This window comes from Myzus persicae, unplaced genomic scaffold, assembly GCF_001856785.1.
Source record: "Myzus persicae strain clone G006 unplaced genomic scaffold, MPER_G0061.0, whole genome shotgun sequence".
Lineage (NCBI taxonomy): Eukaryota > Metazoa > Arthropoda > Insecta > Hemiptera > Aphididae > Myzus > Myzus persicae.
Window position 1 is genome coordinate 82,283 of NW_019104122.1, and position 21,372 is coordinate 103,654.

Below are 21,372 nucleotides of genomic sequence, written 5' to 3' on the forward strand. Positions count from 1 at the left end.
GGGACGCCAAAAGGTTACCGCGGTTAGTGTGCGCACTTGAATAGGTACCCATATACCTGTACCGAGTTTGTTGACAAAAAAGATCTGCGACCCGCGTCTGCGCCGTTCGATCACCGAGTATGGAAAATGCTGGCGTAGTGCGTACAGTGCAGCAGCTGTCACACATAAATTATAATATTATAATATTGTTATAGTTGTACCGTACGCGTCTCGTCGACTAGTGTACAAAAAAAAAAGTTGAATTCATCATACGACATTCGCATAATATTATGTAATTTGTTAATATTGTGAACGACAATATATTATTTATATTGTTTATTAATGTGCGCAGTTGACAATTTATGACATTGGGACATAATAGTAATATTTTCGTCTTTTGCCCTTCGGCCGGGTCTGAAACTCGCACGGTTTTCTCTTTTGTTCTGTAGATCAACTTACACGCCCACCTCGTCGTCGCGTTATCACCACTGATATTATTGTTTTGTGATATCGACTATCGAGGCATCCAGACATATGACGCTTTCTTAACATCGTCATTAAAACTCGGATAAGTCGTCAGTGTTATAATATATTTATTCAGTAGAGCAGTACTGCAGTAGACATTTTACTTGCGGTTAGGTACTACTGCGCTAAAACACGCCTATTGTTATTTGTTGTATATTATAGCAATTATATTACTACCGTCGAAGCGTCGTCGAACCCATGTACCCAACACTTAGTTATCTATAAAAGATAGTATACATACACATTACACACGCACAAATCCGAGCGTTTTGTGTCATTCAACGGCGTCTGTGGTTTTATAGAGCATATTATTATATTAATTTTTATCTAATCTACGAAACGAATATAAAATTCTGCCCACTGGAATTCGAAGGTAGGTAATAACAATACCTAGTTTTATTATAATATTATTTTAATTACGCGTATCGATTACTGCAATTGCGGTTAATATAAAATGTCGGTGGCGCGGGCTCCTTCGCACAGACACTCTATGTGTTTAGCACGGTGCACATTCGTAGTCCGGTCGTTGGTCAGACAACAACGAAAAAATCACCATCACTATTATCGACGCAACTTGGAACTAGACTCGGAGGAGATGAGTACGTCTATGAGGTTCTGTCGACTGCGATTTTCGACCGTGGCCCAGTATTGACCGACTAGAATGTGTCGTTTACCTTACCTACTAAATAATAATAATAATAAGGATAATGATGATATAAATCTGTTTTTTTACTATTGTGTCCACTCTTGCCCTCATCATATATGTTATGCTATAGTACACATTTGTTTCAGCAGCGTACGGACCCTTGTTCTACACTCACCGCAGTGGTGCGATGAGCGGTCAACATTTGGCAGATGGTGCTGTCGACACCAGCAATAGTGGAAATCATAGTCCAGTCGACATTAAATCACCTACATCAATTGAAAAGCAACACAGTTACGAGCAAATCGATCATGCTCATTTTTTGGCCAATGACATCGGCACTCTTTATCTCAATGACAGGTACAAATGTCAAAGTTCATGTTTAAATACAACTTACCAATACATTTTTAAATATATTTGGCCACTTACTGAAAATATTTTAATGATTTTATGAATACTTAGGCACCTACTTATATTTTGCAGTTTGTAAAAACTCAAAAGTAATGAAAAAAATAAGACTATTAATTTTAAAGAAATCAGTATTTAAATTAAAAGTGATGAGTAGTAGGTACCATCAGTTATATTTTACAATTTAATTAACATAATATTTTCAATTTTATTTGTTTGGTTAAAATAATTGTTGATCAGTATTTTATTAAAGTACATGCATTTAATAGCTATAATGATGAAATACTTCGTGAAATAGTTATTATATTGATAAATATATTTAAGAGGACATAAGCTCACTGTTTTTTTTCTCTGGCCTATGGGTAACATAAACAAAACGCATTTTCTTTTATGTTTTTGAGTAATCTCACCCATTTCAAAAACGACTAAGAGTAATATTTTACATATTGATTTGTCTATAAATTGTCTCAAAACAATTTAAACATAATTTAAACTTTCAATTTTTTCTTTTGAAAATAAAGTAAACTGATTTTTCATACCCTTCATCCTCTATAATTGTTGTAACAGGCAAATTACTTTAAGATAACTCAAAAATTATAAAAAAAAAAATTTTAGGTGTTTTATCTATGTTGTGGGTGGGTCTGAGAGAGAAAACAAATATTGCTCTGACATCCTTTTAATAAAAAATAATAAATATTTTATGTTTCAACTTTGTAGATTTTTAATTGTAATGTGTTGGTTTATAGGTTTTCTGATGTTGTGTTGGTAGTGAATGGTGAACGTTTTCATGCTCACAGAGTAGTGTTGGCTTCAAGAAGTGATTATTTTAGGTAATATAATTTATGCTTTGAAAAAAATGATATATTTTTAAATTACAAGTTGTTAACCTTCTATTCATATTCCTGTATTTAAGGAAAACAACAACACATTTTTAAATATAAACCGTAAAATACAATCATTATACAAATATTTAATTTAAAAATAACGAGTTAAGAAGTCCTTATTGTATTTGTAGGAATTTGATTTAATGGAATTGTTATTTTTACCCCTCCTGATGTTTATTTATTATTATGTAAATGTCCATAGGCTTGAGTACCATAAAAAATATTAGATTTATTTAGATTTTGTTACTGTCATTTGTGCGTTTTACATTGCTATTTTTTCATTTTAAAATTCCATCTTTACAAGATAAATATTATTTATTCAATATTAAAAACAAGTGTTGTAATACCACTAATTTGTATTAATGGAGATTTTGTATTATCTATTAATTATTATAATCAATCAAATATTTTTGATTTGTTGGATACCTACATAATTCTATATACTTTGAACTCTATTATTATGTTTGTTTAATGTTAGATTTAGATTAATAATGTTTAGTTTTTTATCACAATTTTTGGTAACTGAACAATTGTGTTTATTAATGCTTTGTTCAATCATTTTTCTATTTAACATATTATTATTTTCTGAAGTATAAATGTTAGAGTAAGGGTATATTTAATATAACTGTTTCAAATTGTTGTTTTTTAAGTACCAAGGAGGCTTAGTACTGTCTATTGCTTACCTGATTTCTAGCCTGAGATTCTTTCAGATTCTAAGCTGAGCAATGAATACAATAGTTATACAAAGATAAATTGTTGTGCCTGTTCAAAGTAGGAATTCCCATTATTTTTAAAAATAAATTTTAAAAAATGTTCCCAACCCCTGTTATTGAGACAATTCATTTTATTATTATGTTGTAATTCAAAAATAAATAAACGTTAATATTTTAATTTTTCCACTATTAGTTTTTTTTTTTTAAGTGTTGATAGACATTTTTTTCTTAATCAAAGAGCTTGAAAATTGGATAGTAGTTTTATCATAAGTTATTTTCTTATAGAAATTAAAAAAATATATAAATATATAGTCAATATTTTTTTTAAGAGATAGTAAATCGGATTTTGATTCCAAACAATTATCATAGTTATAATATACCTAATATACAAAAAAAGTGATTCCATTCAAAATATATTTCTACATTGTTAGAAAGCTTGGACATTTTTTCTATGCTAGAATTGAAGGCATAAATGCTATTTTGTTATTGACTAGATAAAATTAAATACCAACATTTATATACAATGTTATTTTTACATTTATTATAAGATCTAAGAATTAAGAATTTAGAATTAAATTCATTAATTGTATTCATTCTTTTAGGATATGATTAACTCAACAAGATTTTATTTTTATTAAAAAAAAAAGGTAATAGTTATTTTAAAATGAAGATATTAATTAGTGAATTCGGTATTAGAACTATAATTACTATTTTTTTTCGACGAGCTTATGTTTTAGGTACATTGGTATAATTTTGATAATATACTTCTAAATGCAGTGAGTTTTCACTGTTAAAAACAATTTCATACAATTATGATTGGGATGGCTTACAGTTTTGATATGCTCCATTATATCTGTAATTTGAATTTATAGTAACCTTAATTCAATTAAATTTCAAATAAGTTGTAAAGAAATTGTAACTATAGTGATCATAATATCATACTCACAAATATGCCTTGACATTTTGACTTTTAGCCAAATATCCATTGGACTTTCTTCAAAATGTATACACTTAATTTTGTAAAATGTAACTAATAATAAGTTGTACACAATAAAATATCATTGAATAATATAATTTGTCAAGTTTGACAATAGAAATTGTTAACATACCAATATACCATATTATATCTTATTGTGTTTTAAAAAACGGTTACAGAGTATTGACCATGAAAACGATCAATACTGTTACCCTTTGTGGGCATATGTTTAAATAGTATAACTTTTATTTTACAATTGTTTATCACCTGTTATTTAATATAAAATGAATTTTACTAATGTATATTTCAGTATTTTGCAGTCATATTAAATAATTAAATAAAAATAATACATAGGTAGTTAACAGGGGTTAATAGGGGTTTGTTATAGATGTTTCAAATTCTTGTGCTATTTATAAATGTATCATATTGTTTATACTATAAGAAAGTTAATATATATTTTAGTTCAAAATAACAACTCTTCTGATTAATCTATTTTTTTTAAAATTTGTTTTATATTATTCTCAGTTAAGTACTTGAATTAATTGTATTGAAATAATGTTTGTAGCCAAACTTATGATTCTTGTTTTGAATATTTTCGTTAATTTATTTGATTTACAGAGCGTTGCTGTATGGTGGTCTCAAAGAATCTCATCAACCAGAAGTGGAAATCACCGAAGCTTCAGTTAATTCATTTAAAAAGCTTCTTGAATATATTTACTCGGGCCGCATGAACTTAAGTATATTGAAGGTGAATTTTTAATAATCAAATTAAAATAAATTGTGTAAAACATTTTGTGATAAGTGATAAGTTAATTATTATGTTTCAGGATGAAGTAATTTTAGAAATATTTAGTCTTTCCAATTTATTTGGCTTTACCAATTTGGAACTATCGCTGTGCAAGTATTTACGCAGTAATATCAATGTTTACAATGTGTGCTCCATGTTTGCTGCAGCACGTTTATATCAGCATAAAGAGTTAGTTACGGAAGCCTTGAACTTTACTGACTATCATGCATTGGAAGTACTTCAATCTGAAGCTTTTTTATCTCTTTCATCTGTACGTTATATTAGATAATTATATTGTTGTATGATAATAAGTTTATAAAATTAATTTTAGGAAGCACTTCAAGAAGTACTTAATAGAGATTCATTGTACGCTTACGAATTAGATATATTTCGGGCGGTTTGTCGTTGGATTAAGGCAAATCAAGATGATGAAGATCCTGAGGTTAAAATTAAAGTTTTGTCTGCTGTCAGATATCCCCTGATGAGTCTAGATGAATTGCTTTCCGTTGTGAGGGAATCACAACTTGTAAGTTCTGATAATATTTTGGATGCCATACAACTACGAAATACATTACCTTCGCATAAACTCAAATTTAGAGGACAGCTAAGTATGCATATTTTGTTTACTTTTTTAAATTGACACTTATTTTGTTAGTTTGGTTAATAATAATTTTATAAAATTATTCATTTTATTTTAGAACCTAATCTAAATATTGCTCATCCTTCACAAGGCGCTCAGGTAATGCAGGGAGAAATGCGTTCAGCATTATTAGAATCTGATTCTAGTGGTCATGATCATGAGCGGGGATGTACTAGGCATTTAATTAATGAAAGCGACAGTGGTATTATGATAAAGCTTGGTCATCCTTCAATTATTAATTATATAAAAATGCAACTATGGGATAAGGATCTTAGGTAAAGTAATATATTTTTTTTTTCAAATTATAAAGATTTATTTATTTATATGTTGTTTGTAATTAAGGTCCTATTCTTATTACATTGAGGTATCAATGGACCAGCATGATTGGGTGCGTGCTATTGATCATTCAAATTATTATTGTCGATCAACTCAGCGTTTGTGGATACATCCTCGAGTAGTGCAATACATTCGTATAGTGGGTACCAATAACACTGTTAATAAATGTTTCCATGCAGTGTCAATGGAAATCATGTACAATTCTGAAGAAATGCATTTGGTTGACATTGAAAAAGGATTAGTAGGTATGTGCATTTTAATGAATAGAATAAAAAAACTATACATCATATTATTGTTAATTGTCATTAGATTTACATACAATAATACTAGACATGGACTATCTATTATTTTCTAGAAATTTTTGTTAGAGAAGTTCTTAAGATTTGTGTTGAAGAAACTATTTTAACAGATAAAAATATATTTTATAAGTAATACAGTATAATAAAATAATAATAAAAATTTAAGCTAATATTAAGAGTTGTTAATGATCTCTTCTCAAAGTTGGACAGTGTCCTATTTTAATGTAGGTAAACATTTTGAATAACTCTAGGCATTAGTATAAGTCAGCCTTCTGACATTAGATTAATAACAGGTACAAAAAAAAACTATAGACTCAATAGATCACATATTGAGAAATAGCTGTAACATTTTTTAATGTTACGCTTCAATACAGTTATTTATAATTAGAAGTACTAAACAGTTACTTAGTTGTTTTTATTGTTTTTTACATGTGTAATACAGAACATTTTTTGTTATAATGTCCATTTAAAACAATAGTTCTCTACTAGAAATATTAATCAAAACCTTTTAAACGTTGTATATGTCTGTTTAAAATTTGTATTGATTCTTAAAATATAATTTATTTAAAATCCTAAAAATGTGTGTTTAAACACACCTTAGTTAGTTTGAAGTACTGTGCATATTCTAATTAGGTTTATCAAATTATAGTACCAAAATATAATGTTGCTACAATGGCCATGAATGCTATTGTGATCGATGGAGTGAGTCGATGTCGAAATTCATTATTGGATGGCAACTCTAAAGATTATGACTGGGATTGCGGATACACATGTCATCAATTGGGTTCTGGATGCATACTTGTTCAACTTGGTCAACCCTATATGCTTAGTTCAATGAGGTAGGTAGTAATCATTATTTATTTCACAGTTAACTGCTTCAACTATTCTTTGAGTTAGCTTAAAGTGATTGCTAACTTACTTATAGTTAAAAGCTAAATTAAATCCGTTAGGCGTATCAGCAACATACACTAAAAGTTTTGGTTGTTGATGTTTCCAAAGGAACATAATGAAGTTTATAAAATGTTTATAAAATGTTTATAAAATTAATGATTTATTGACAATTACAGAATGCTACTTTGGGATTGTGATGACCGCTACTATAGTTACTACGTTGAAGTGTCAGTTAACATGTGGGATTGGGAATTGATTGTTGACAAATCAAAAGAGCTAGTTCGATCTTGGCAACTTTTGCAGTTCAACTCTCGGCCCGTTGTATTTATTCGTATAACTGGTACATATAATTCAGCTAATGAGGTAGGTCAGGTCTAGTAGAGTTGTAAAAATTTCTAAATATTTCTAAATATTTGAATGGTAAATTCTTTCTTTATAGGTTTTTCACTGTGTTCATCTAGAGGCACCAGCTCAGGTTCCATTAGACTTAAATACAGTTGAAGTCGAACAGGAAATTTCAAATTTACAAGTAACAAAAAAAATAGTAAGTGAAAATACTGCATAATATGAGTTAAGGTACAATATTATCTATTTATTATAACTTTAACAAAGTTTGATACTATATCCTTTGGAAAAACTGGTTACTTATGAGTAAAATCCGGATATATAGTTAGTGAGTTTATGCAGTCTTACAAGAATAAATAATGTGAACTATTCATTAAACACAAAGTTCATTGGAGAAAGTTTTATTTCCATATTTGATGATATTTTATGGGTTAAGGAATATTTAGATTATTTATTATTATATTTTGGGATATTTTGTAAATAATTATGAAAAAAAAATATTAATTTATTTTGCTTTTAAAATTACCTTTGTTATTAATTTTAATATTACAGTACCTGAAAAAATATTTTACCAATATATTTTTTTTTTATAAATCATTTTGATAAAAAAAATCATGCGTTGGTATTAGTATTATTATTTAAGTTTATAAAAAAAAAACCCATTAATTATAAACCCCTTTTAAAACAATGAATGGAATCTTTCTCAAAAGATAGTGTTATAACTGTTACAATTGAGTATAGACTAGAGTGCTATTTTATAATTCCATCATGCAAATGGATAAAAGACTTAAAAAAGAAAAAAAAATTATTATGTATAATGTAAAGTTTATTGATTATTTTTGTATATTTTTCTAATTTTTAAGAGAATATATAAAGAATATTTGTAGGTTTTTTTGAGAATATTATATTAATATATTATATTATATATATATGAGTATGCAGTGGCTGCTCGTGGACCTTTAGAAAATTAGTTCATAGTTTCAAAATGTATTATACAATTTTTATAAACATATAGAAATAATTGATTGATGAAAATGGTGGCTATGTATCATACAATGTACAATTATAAATATTAAATAATATTATAAACAAGACTGGTTTGTGCACAATATACAGGGTGATCCAACAAGTGAAGTTTTTCAATATCTGATTTTTGGAGTCTTTAAATATACTCAAAGATCATATTTTCATATTCTTGAGATTTTTTGTACCACTACAGGAGTGTCATGTGGCGATACAAACTTTTGTTTTTCAAATGGAAACTTCACTTTTTTCTGTAAATTATTTAGTGGATAGTTTTTTTGAGAATTTTGATGTATTGGAATCAAAATTCGAACAAGTAGTTTTCTAGTTATTACACATTTTGTGCTAATTATAATATAGTTTATAATAGGGAAGAAGGATATGCTTATACAGTATACGTTGTTATCTATAGTCTATACACATAATACAAAATAATACGCCATTTTATATTTATTTAGTCAAACACTTAGGTAAATAGCAAGTAAAATCCTTCTTCGTGTATTTAGTTATTTCTCTTATTCCATGTGTAGAACTGTATAAACATATCCCTATTATGGACTATTATCCTTAGTACAAATTGTCCAAAAACTAGGAAACCACTCGTTCGAATTTTGATTTCGATACATCAAAATTCTCAAAAAAATTATCCACTAAATAATTAAAAGAAAAAAAAGTGAGGTTCTCATTTGAAAAACAAAGGTTTGTATCACCACAGGATACTCCTTAAGTGGTACAAAAAATCTCAAGAATATGAAAATATGGTCATTGAGTATATTTAAAGATTCCAAAAATCAGATTTTGAAAAACTTCATTATTAAAGAAAAAAAGGGGGTGAGCATACATGTTGGGTCATCCTGTATATTAATATTGGTAAATTGTAGGTGGCTGTTTTGAGTTATGTTGTAATTTTAAGCTGTTTAAATTATGTACAATGTGGTGAACTATCTATAATCTATGTCACTCAGCTGCTGCAACTGTTTTAGTTATCCAATCTCCATCTGACAATTGCATATATTAAATATATATTTTTATATAATCTACTACTGTAGCTGTAATTTAAATAACTTATAATTAAACAATGTACAGTAATCACTGTTTTTAATCTGGATTGTTACATATTATTATGAACAAAATTCTTAGGACCGAATAAAACATTATTGCTAAGACATATAGCTTAATCTGGAAAAAAACGTCTGCCCAATTAAGTGTTATATTATCTTTATACAGATCCAATTGTCAATAGATGTTGAACATTATTATTATTATAATATGATGTGGATAAATTGTTTAGGTTGGATTATTCCTTGATGTTTTTGATAAAAAAATATTACAATCCACTGTGTCAAGGCAGTGATAAATATTTTTCATTTTTACCTATAAAACCTGTTGTTTGTAATAAATATATGAAAATTATAAACATTTTTGCAATCTATGTTTTTAGAACAGTAATGTATCAGATGAGCCCGAGTCAATGGAAACACCACCAACCACAGCAGCAGAAACGTCAACCGCTGCAACGGACGGCCTGACCGTTTAAACCATCCATTTTACTACATCATTTGCTAATGTTCCTCGCGTATTTTCCATAATAGACTGAATGTTATATCAAATTGTTATTTATTTATTTTTTCGTTTAAATTATACAGTTATTAACTTTTCGCTATTTGTATTTGTAAAATTTCCATTTTTATAAATGGTTAATTGTTTTTAAATATATATTACAATTTATTTTAAGTTAACAGTTATCTTCTGTTCTATATATTTATTAAAAATAATTATTTTATATTCTTGCACTACACTTTCTTATGTTCTGTAAAAATAACTTGTATGTATAATGTATTATTTTTAAAATAAACAACTATTTGTAATGATTTTAACTTAAAATATGTTTTTTGTCTTTGCTGCTTATATAAAAATATATATTTTTGTCCAATTTTTCAATGTACAATTTTTTCATTGTAGTTTTATTCTACAAGGTAGGCAATGTGGACTGGATACAATTATAGCTAATTAAATTCTAAAAATAAATTCAAACAGGAATAGTTTTGCTAGCTTAGTTCATCATTACTGTATGTTAGTTTTGAATTCAACGATATCATTCTGAATAAAGGAGGCAGTTAATTCAAACTTCAAATGATTATTACATATTTCTCTGCATATGTTTTTTTGATGTTTTAAATTTCTACATAAACCACTAAAGATGAACATTGTAACACATTTTAAAATCTTAAAACCAGAAATAACCTAAACAAATTTGAAAATTGGGTGTTTACTGTGAAGGTTAGGTAGTTTATTTATAAATAACATTGTGTAAATAGAATGATAGAATATTATAAGTAATGGTGGAATTTTAAAGGTTGCAAGTAGGTATGATTAAACATTATTTTAATTATAAGTTATAACAAATTAAATTATATTCTTTGATAAAAATGTTTCTTTTTCTTTTCATTAATATACATTTTTTTTTCAAAATTTAATTTCAAACCCTCATATCCTAACAAATATATTAATGTTGAACAACATTTTAAATTTGTGTAAAAACTGATGCAGAATTGTTGAATGACAGCAACTGCTAAACTTAAATGTCTAATTATCCGTGTTTATAGTTATTTTCCAATTCAAAACTACTAACAAAAACCTTAGCCAGGGGAGGTTTATACAAATGTATTGTTAGTACCTAGTTACTGACTATTGACTACTAACTAGTAACTCCCAAGTCTGAACGAGTGGAAAGGAAATTGGTTTTTTGTTGACTAATTTTCGATGTTTTTCATTTGTACTTTGTATAGCAAGAGTAGGGGGGTGTTTTGGGAATATTAAGAGACACCCCCACATTGACCACAAAACGCGTAACACGTACACTATACGATTGTAATTTATACAAAACACGTTGTCATAATATTATGTGGTTCAACCGTATAATAGTTTATATCATTTATGATACGAAGATTGATGACCGTAACCACGGCGAAGAGTGTGTAAAGCCCTCCCCCACATGTTATATATTTAAATATAACAATTAAAACGCCCCATAAAAAAATCCTGTCTACACTTCTGTTTACACTTATAGTAGATACCTAAATCCCATTTATAACTATTCGTATACCTATCATCTGCAGAAGAGCCGCAGCAGACATAATAATATAATAACAATATCGTTTTGTAGGACTTTCGGTCCTCGTACCGAGTAGTATCGGAGCTTACCGTTCCCCGAGGCCTATGTGCTTCGGAGCGTGTACAACTGTACAATATATATAAATTATAATATAATTTATAATATGCATGCACTTACTATAACCGCATGAGCATAGTCCATATATAGAGCGAAATACTTACAACTCGCTTATTATAAAATTACAATGTAATAACGCGCTGCAAATAGCCCTCGGCCGCAGTGCGAAGGCCGGATTTAACGTAGGTATAGAAACGCGGAGCGTGGCACTCGAGCGGGAATTATTGCTCCTTTATCCTTCGGGGAATTTCCCCAGGACAAAAGGGTAGTCGAGTTGTTCGGCGTAAACGGTGCAGCGTAATAATACATTATACGCGCACGGATTCAATGTTTTAAAACAATAATCATAGCGACACCAGGCTTGGATAGGGACTGTGACGCTCGAGGATAATATGATACGCGCATTACGTATAATATATACCCACATATACGTCTTACGGATATTATAATATTGTATTAAACAGAAGAAAGAAGAATTTTGTCTATTATACAATCCATCGTATTCTTTGGTTAGGTATATTGTAGTAACGCAAAAATAAAGTAAACGAAAATTATAAAAGAATAAAACAAGCGGAGAATCACCGTAAATTTAAATACGACGCCTGCCGCGATACTAATATTTAAAATTATCTCAATTTACGCTATTACCTTCCTCTCGATCGTCGGAGGGCTCTCGAGGTCGTGTATTCGAGAATTTGATCAGAATATACACTGTACAATATAAATGCAGCCAATGTTAATATATTTTATAATAAATAATAATACGCGTTTTACCTGACCCGCAGCTGTCTCTGGGTTATGCTGTAGGAGTTTTAGGTGACACGAACCAACTACTCGAATCAAAATAATAAAACGCACTGATTGTTGCTCGTCACCAGGAGTCCACGTTGTCGCTCGTAGAATTCGGTATAGAGAGGTTGTTAATCTGTTCGGCGGTGCGCATGCACTCGCGAGAGGTTGTTATTATTGAATTGGAGAGAGGTGCTCATGCACTGCAGTCGAAGGGACGATCCGGTTGTGCCGACCAGAGAGTGATATAGGCGGCTTCGTCAAGAGGCCGTTTTGTACATCAGATTTCTCTCCTGTGACAAGCACCTTCTTTACCATACCTTTTCTCCGGCGGCACGCAAGAAAGCCACACACGCCTTACGCTCTACAGTTGCAAACACATAGGTACGCGTCGATTTCTCAATCCCTGATCGTTTATGATATAATTAGACTATTTTGTCTGTGACAATGCGATTTATTGGGGTCTGGAGATTTCCGATTTCTACGTGCGACAGTCCGGCCGTTATTTATTTATTCGTTACGTTTTAAAGAATATTGTTATAATGACGTGTGAGCACACACCATTACAGTATGTGCTTATAATATTAAAGAATACGAGTCTATTATAATATAGTATCGTGATCTTCATAAGCCCTCGCAGTCGAGTAGTGTACCGGTCGAGTGGCGTCTTACATTCTGTGTGGTGCTATAATATATGAATGTATTGATCATACAATGGCGTGTGATTATTTTTATTTTCATTATTTTTGAAATGAATTTTCTTCGGCGAGGTAGCGCATGTCGGATTCACGAGCTCAGCTTTTTCGACCAAAAAGCGTTGACCGCATATAGCTTACTCGACATGGGCCCGAACAGACGATCGGATTTGCCGGCCGGTCACCGCGTGTTCCTACTAAGCTCGGTAAATATGCTGGAGCTGATGAACTGGGCGAACTGACCAGCCGGTAAAAAAAACGTATCTGTCCGTTTACCACAATCGAATTCTATAGTTATTTAAAAAAAAACCCAGACGGTTTAGATGCCTGCTGACAAAATCCGGTGATATACAATCTATCTATCTATCTATACGCTATATATATATATATATACTATTATATAAAATGGTAAGGGTTTTCTTAGACCCCGCTGACCGAGAAAACTACCGAACCGATTTGGCTGAAATTTTTTACTGTTATACTTGACAGTCCGCTGGAGGTCACAGGACCACTTTTGCTTAGAAAAATCCACCAGAAAGTAGGAAATATGGATGTCAAAAATACAACAATCTGTACAATCTGTATAGAAAAAAATAAACTAAATAATAAAAAGTTGTTGTTGCAGATTAAAATAATAATAGTTGCTATTGGTTAATCGGGCATGTTTGTTTATTTGAGTTATTATTTTTCGTGAATTACGTGTACGCCATTTACGAGCATAATTTGTGCTTACTTTTTGATTATTCTTATGAGTTAAATTTCGGGCAAGTGGCTAATTCATCATCATGCCAAGAGCGCCAAGAGCATACATTGGCAGAAGAACTGCCAATGCTACTCGAATGTATAACAGAATGTATAACACAAGTACACAACAGAACGTTCTCAAACACTTGCACAGGAGCAACGTAACACTTTGAGTATGAAATCAGCGTTTAATTATCAATCCGAGATTGATTATGTAAATATTAAAGCTCTTCAAATAGGACCAATGACGATATTATGTCCTAAGTGCCATGCAAAAAAATGGAAAGATGAAACCAATGGACTTTGCTGCGCTGACGGTAAAGTTGTTTTACAACAATTTGAGGATCTTCCAGAATTAATTTATTTTTATTTTTATTTTATTTTTTATTTTTTAAAGCTAGAAAAATTAATGTAATTATTTATACATATATTGTATTTATTATATTANGTAATTATTTATACATATATTGTATTTATTATATTATATATTATTTATATAAGTTTGTGTCGTTTATATTTGGTACATTTAACGGGTAACGAAGTACACGGGATCAGCTAGTTATACAAATAATATGGTAATAAATAATAATCAATTTGTCTTATCTTTGTAAAATATTAATAATAGGTACCTACATTCATTTCAATTGAAAATTTACTTTTTTCATTTTTTTATTACAAGCTTAATATTTGACCGGCATGAACCTTTTTTTCATACCGTCTGTAAAGAAGTTTCACTTCTTCATCCAAGCATCCAATTGCAACACTCATGATTTTTTTGATATTTTGTGTCTGTGTACACCAGACAAATGGCAAACCTTTTTGTACCAGCGTGTCAAATAAAAATTGTGGTTGGATTTTGTTTTCTCTGCAGCGTGTCAACTAGTTCGATAACCATTCAATTTTTTTTTTCAAAAACTTTAATATTATCAAACTTTTACACATTTCTGTGTGTCACTAAAATAGTGTGCGCTTGTCACTCTGTGACACGTGCGTTATAGGTTCGCCATCTCTGGTGTGCACGGTAAGTAGCCGAAGTAATGCTTCGATTTTTAGCTTCAAATATCTTTTTCGATGAGAAAACGAATCTAGATGGTGGATTCGGATAACTTTAACTTTCACACTAAATTGATTTTCAATAAAATTTAGGTATTGTGATTCCGTCTCGGTGTAACTCTAAAAAAAGTTACCATAGATACATTGAAAATAAAGATATATACATATCATAATACATAGTATTTTATATACACCATAGAATATTAAAAATATTTTGACTCATGTTGAAGTATTAATAAGCATGAGCATTTTTCGATTTTTATTAGTTTTTTGTTTTTTTGATTAATGTTAATAAAACCATATTTACTCGTTCAAACATTTTCAAAAGTTAATTCAAGGTTAGGAAGATAAGTATTGTTGATAAATTCATTGAAATCTCAAAAATCTGCAGATTATTGGTACCTAGTTGAAAATTAATAAAATGTTCGATTTTCAAAGCTCTTATTCAGTACTTACTTTTCTTAATAGCATTATATCGGCGTTATTACTATTATGGTCATGACAAATATTGAAATATCACAGAACTGTAGAAGTTGTGATCCGAAATGGCGAAATCGCCATCCGCGCTTCACTGTCTGCAACGGACTTGATGCACCAGGTTTTTACAGGTATGTGCAAAATGTAATGTCCCGACTAAAATGCTATTATTGCTTCTTGATTTCGCCGTTCCGCTAACAAGGCGATGGTGTTCAATGCAGAACATCGCGGTTCAGACAAGTTTGGTTGCACACGATGCACCCACGGATATAGGCTGGCTGTCTGCCGCCCCAGCGGAGCTGCCGTAGCTTGACTTCATCCGATTCGCCGACCTGGTGCAGCAGGAGCAGGTTTCGGTCGAGCCAATCATCGTGGCCAATTAACACCAATCTTGGATTTCGAATTTATATATTGTCGATGAAGGACGTAGTGATGGTTCCCGTAGATACCGCAGCAGAATATTTAGAAATCGAGAGGTCCTCTTCGTCCACTCCGATGCAGGTCCGGCAGGTCACATCGGATGTGTGAGAAAGTCGCTATTTCGCGGGTCAGCCTCAAAGACGATGTGATTTGATGTCAAACATTCCTGTGTGGTTTGGAGTGGTTTGGTGCGGTTAAGACCGGGATCGCGGTCTCGACGCGAGTTTACGCAGAGTCTAATAACGGACCGTCGACCCACGTGATATCTGCAGTGGACACTGTCAAACCTAAACGTCTCTGGATATGACTTGTGAAGTCAAACGAGCAGATTCGTCTGGTACATGTTTTGTTGCGCAGCTCGATATAATCCGTATAATAAATAAGTAAGCAAGTTATAATATTAATATCTATGTATAATATGGTTCTACTGAAAGTTCTAAGTTGTTTACACAAATAAACGTTTTTACTATGCTATTTAATCGGTTTTTATTTTAGCTATTTTATAAAATGCCCGCGCGAGAGATAATTTTGAGCAAAGTTTTAATATGTTTCCATAAGAATGTATAGTCATGTTTTTCTTACTAATTATTTGATATTGCTTAAAAAATATCTGTTGTTGAATACAATGCATATCAAGTTATGTATTGTATATTAGGTATACCTACACAAATTGGTTTCATATTATTATTTAAAACATGAAAAATAGTTAATTACAAATCTATTGGTTATTCAATTGACTCATATAATATAAGATGAAACAATTTAAACATGATGATTATGAGTTTATAGTGATTAATGGCAAGTTCAGTTCCATGCCAATTCTGAATCCATAAATTGAACAATTCACATTGTATAGGTACAGTACAACTTATTTATAAATAATGAACACACACATTCGGTTGATGCATAGAAGACTTGGACACGTCGTTAAGGCTTTAGACCATGATGTACCTATACTGGCTTTAGTAGTCAACCAGTTAGACAAAAACCAACTCTTCAGTATTCAATTGAAAATAAGTGGTAAAAGTTAAATCTATCTAGGGTTGGTCCGGTACAGTGCACTAATTCTGAAGAATTTCACTTATATGAAAATAGTGAGGTTTTTCAATTTTTAGCCATACCTAAATTATTACTACTTTAATTTGTAGGTATAATACAAAAACTTAATATTTTTTTTTCAAAACTTATAGAAAAGCACGCGCATTAAAATAATTCCCACTCCACATGCTGCACAGTATATACCTACCGGTTTGTCCTTCATATTCAGAACCGCAACACCTATCATATTATGGCCTTATATTCGATGTATTATACACTACAGGTAGAAATATACACAGGTAGGCAATAATAATGAATATATAGGCACTCTCGATGCACGCATGCGCGAATATATAATATTATTGTAATATTTATTATGTACATTATATTATTATAATATATATAGTTACTGCGCAGTTGCGCCACCGAAGTAAAGCACACCGCGGGCTTCGGCCTGCGTGGTTGGCAGGAAGGAAGGGGAATAGAGATAAAGTTTTGCTCGACCGCGTCCTGCGGGATTACCGCCGCCACCGCCTCGCGCACAAAGACCTCATATGGAAACCATCGTGCGCGGATGACGCAGGACGGCCTGCGGGTGGCGGGGCGGAAACCATCTCGGAGTGGTGTGTGTGTGTGTGTGTATATATATAGGTACCGATATACGCCAAAGTCCCTTATCTAAGCCCTACCCGGTTCCCTTTTCTTATATATACACACGTCCAAAAATCCTTTGCACCCCACCACCACCGTCCCCGCGGTCCCGCAGTCGCAGCAGACGCCGCCGGCCCGGACCGGCACCGACGGCCGACGTTGAATGATGATTTTAACCCTCTTATCAGCTACTCATCCATTTCCCCGACCACAGCACACCGCCACTATATATACGTTTACCACCCCCCGCCCGCCTGCTGTACTGTGCCTCCTCCTCTAACCGCCCTGAGCCGTCCGCCACCGCCGGCTGTGGGTCCTGCAATCCTTCCTCAACGCATCACTCCCCCGCGGCTTTTTAGATTTAATGTATCCATAATGCGATACCCCCTCCGCCAACCGCATAGCCACCGCCACCGAGTTTTCCCGATGATCCTACCCGGCACGTCCTCCGCGCTTGCGTACACACACACACACACACACACACACACACACACACACACACACACACACACACACACACACNCACACACACACACACACACACACACACACACACACACACACACACACACACACACACACACACACACACGCGCGAGAGCAGTCAGCTCCTATCCACCCCCGCCCAATCGTATATATCGGCGGAGATATCGTCGTGTCCGCCAGCAGCACAATGTATATTATACACACGCCCCCCCCCACACTGCGCATAACAGCCCTGCGTGTCGTGGCTTTTATATGGAAATTTCTAATCTGTCTTTTCATTAGCCGGCTATATCTCCGATAAGACAGTTGCACCACACACGTATATATATATATATTATACGCCGCCTGCTGCCGACACGCAGTCTGATGTTTGTGTGCTCACACCGCAAAAACCGCACTGGCTTTTCGCCTCGTCCCTTATTATTATTATTATTATTATATCTAAATACATATATAATATCCCGTTTAGTGTATATACACATATATAGTAAGAACTCTACTCTCGGTAAATATCATCCGCCGCTGCCGCCGCCGCCTTCGGGTTAATTAATATTAATTTCCCGATGCGCGCATATATATATATAAGTGTGTGTGTGTGTGTGTGTGTGTGTGTGTGTGTGTGTGTGTGTGTGTTATGCATATAACGATCATACGCTAGCGCCGTATAATACACGCTATATATAGAATATTATAATATATATTATGGAGAGGGAGAGGCTGCGCATATTATTCCGACGTTGTGCGAGATATATCGTAATATGTATATGTATGTATATTCCTAGCCGTTTGAGACTCACCGGGTGATAAGCGCCGTGCGCAAGAAGAAAAAGGGTTTTTTCCCTCCCATAATGCTGCTCTGCGCTAGACGACTGCCTGCGGCTCGTGTGTGCGGTGGGTCTCATACGCAGTTGTACGTTATAAATATATATATATACACGTAGTATAATATAATATATGTGACTATATATACATGCAAACTCACATTGTAATATCGTTGATGCAACGAACCACCGGAGGCTGTTCCGGAAGTCCGTGATGGATTCCAAACGCGCGGAACACTATAATAATGTATAATATATACATATATATATATATATACCGCAGAAGAAGCATCGCGGCAACATCAGCTTTGGCCATATATAACGCGTGTATTATAGATAATAATTTATATTTTGTCTTCCGCGTACTTACTTCTGCCATAATAATATCGCCACATACACACAGACACACTCCACGCTCGTATTTATGAAATAATGTAGTATTATAGTGTGGTGAATAGATATTAATATGTTATATTACAATATGAATAATATTGATGATTTAATGTAAGTTCACCGCAGTGTGAAGACGTATTGGCTTAGATGAACATGTTTTTTTTGTCATACCATTTCGTATAAATGGTAGGTATTCGGTCAAAAAAAAAATCATATTATAAACCTAACTATAACAATAGCCAATGACGAACGACTATACACAAAGAAGCGACCTCCACGCCAAATTTCACCATGAACATTTATTTATTTTTTGATATCAATTTTATATGTTATACCTCTAGTATTTTACCATTTGTGAATTTTTTTTTGCCAAACTAAATAGGAACAACTTAATATCGGGGTTATTGATGTGTTATTTTTATGTTACAATTTAAAATCCCAGCGTTTTGAAATGGTTTCACACGCGTATTTTTAGTCGCAGAAGGGCAAGCTCCTTAAATCCATATAATTGTAATTCTTTAAAAATAATTCTTTTGTATCATGAATTGTTGTTTTCGTTATAACACGAATATAAGTTAATAATAGTCGAGTCCAAGTTAAAACTTAAAAGTATAGGTACATCAAATTATATTATATAACGTGTTTTCCATTAAAATAATAGCTATAATACCTACCATATCACTTCTAAACTTAAAAATTTGCTACTGAGGTCTGAGATCTGAAATCACGAGCGTCCTTCGCGGGAGACTTCAACATCATAATATGAACAATCTATGCGCCTATAATAATATTATATTATTATGTATAAGGGTTCTACATTGTCAGATAAATATTAAACAATTGCTCTATATTTAGGTTCGTGGTAAATACCAAGTTATATAAAATTAATAAATTACGAATCATGATGTCAAATTGTTTTCGTATATCAAATAATTTATTGTCATAGTAAGTTGTATTTGTGAGCAGTCCGTAGAGTAGTCATGTCATTACTCACGTAACCACTTCACGAATGCTCGTGTCTTTTTAAAAATGTTTATATTTAAACGAAATAAAAATTGTCGAACAAGAAGTTATAAATACACTACACAGCAATTATGTAGATTTTAATTAACTATATTTATTAACTATTATGTAATTTTAATAGTAAACATTCATTACTTGAAAAGTATTAACGTTCTTGAAAATATATTTCTTTACGTTCCTTGAATTCATTACAATACAACGATATTTTAATTTAGAAAAAAAAATTATGAAGTCTATTTCTTATTTTTATCATTCTGATGTTTTTTTTTAAATTGAAAAATGTACATTTTAAATTTAATATTCCGAATAACAATATATTTCTGAGAATTGTAACGAGCAGTTAATTTATTAGTTGTAAAAAATATTAAAGTCTAGATGAGTGGAGAAAACTGGCACTGATAGGAACCATAATCCTGTATCCGGTCATTTAAACTTGGATACTAAAAATAATATCCAACTAATTAGAAATAATCGATTGAAATTCGAATTGTATGTATACGAATTCTTAAAAAAATATTCTGATTAGGAACATTAAATTGAAAACGTGCATTGTCATTAAAAATTTAAAAAATGACTATTAAAATGTATTTGTTTTATCAAAAATGTTGTTTTGCAATGAATTAAAGTTATGTAAAAAACTATTTAAAAAAAGATTAGTCCTTTTTAAGATAATGTGTATTTATTTCATTGTTAAACTTCAGCGACTACTGCATTGTAGAGCGCGCATATACATACAATACTAATTATATGGATATAGCACAAGTGATAAACTGATAACTATGTCTGTTTTAGTAAATTATTTTAAGTTATAACTATATGAATGTATAACGACTTCAGAATGTAAATTGAAAAGACATTATTGAGTGTAACAATGAACATGAATATTATTATTATGAAAATAATTGGTTTATTAAAATATGCATAATGATCACACGGCGTCACGTATAGGCAATTTTAGTACAACACTGTCGTGGGTTCGTTTTACTCAGAATAATTTAATATTGTTATGAATTTATGATATTATTATTTTTGTGACCGGACTACCGAACCATAATACTGCATTTGGAGGTCAAACACAGCTACAAAGTGTTCAGCTATAAT

The 21,372-nt window shown here is 31.7% G+C and overlaps 1 protein-coding gene across 5 annotated transcripts; it reads left to right on the forward strand.

Annotated features, from left to right (window-relative positions):
* The first annotated feature begins 258 nt into the window (after positions 1-258).
* On the forward strand, positions 259-10,085 carry LOC111038962 (BTB/POZ domain-containing protein 9-like). 5 transcript variants are annotated; one of them, XM_022322239.1, is made up of 12 exons: positions 259-881; positions 1,300-1,507; positions 2,302-2,385; positions 4,747-4,876; positions 4,956-5,186; positions 5,247-5,523; positions 5,614-5,830; positions 5,898-6,136; positions 6,840-7,029; positions 7,258-7,444; positions 7,521-7,625; positions 9,891-10,085. In XM_022322239.1, the coding sequence occupies exons 2-12, from the start codon at positions 1,338-1,340 to the stop codon at positions 9,984-9,986; spliced, it is 1,926 nt and encodes a 641-aa protein (XP_022177931.1). In that variant the 5' UTR covers positions 259-881; positions 1,300-1,337; the 3' UTR covers positions 9,987-10,085. The 5 variants fall into 5 exon arrangements, with proteins under 5 accessions (XP_022177931.1, XP_022177930.1, XP_022177929.1 ...); XM_022322238.1 differs by having other exon boundaries at positions 259-877; positions 1,297-1,507; XM_022322237.1 differs by having other exon boundaries at positions 259-877.
* Positions 10,086-21,372: the final 11,287 nt, after the last annotated feature.

Coding starts and splice junctions, on each gene's coding strand:
- LOC111038962 (XM_022322235.1), top strand. CDS start 995: ATGTGTTTAGCACGGTGCACATTCGTAGTCCGGTCGTTGGTCAGACAA. Junction 6,137..6,839: donor CATTGAAAAAGGATTAGTAG/GTATGTGCATTT, acceptor ATCAAATTATAG/TACCAAAATATAATGTTGCT. Junction 7,030..7,257: donor TATATGCTTAGTTCAATGAG/GTAGGTAGTAAT, acceptor TGACAATTACAG/AATGCTACTTTGGGATTGTG.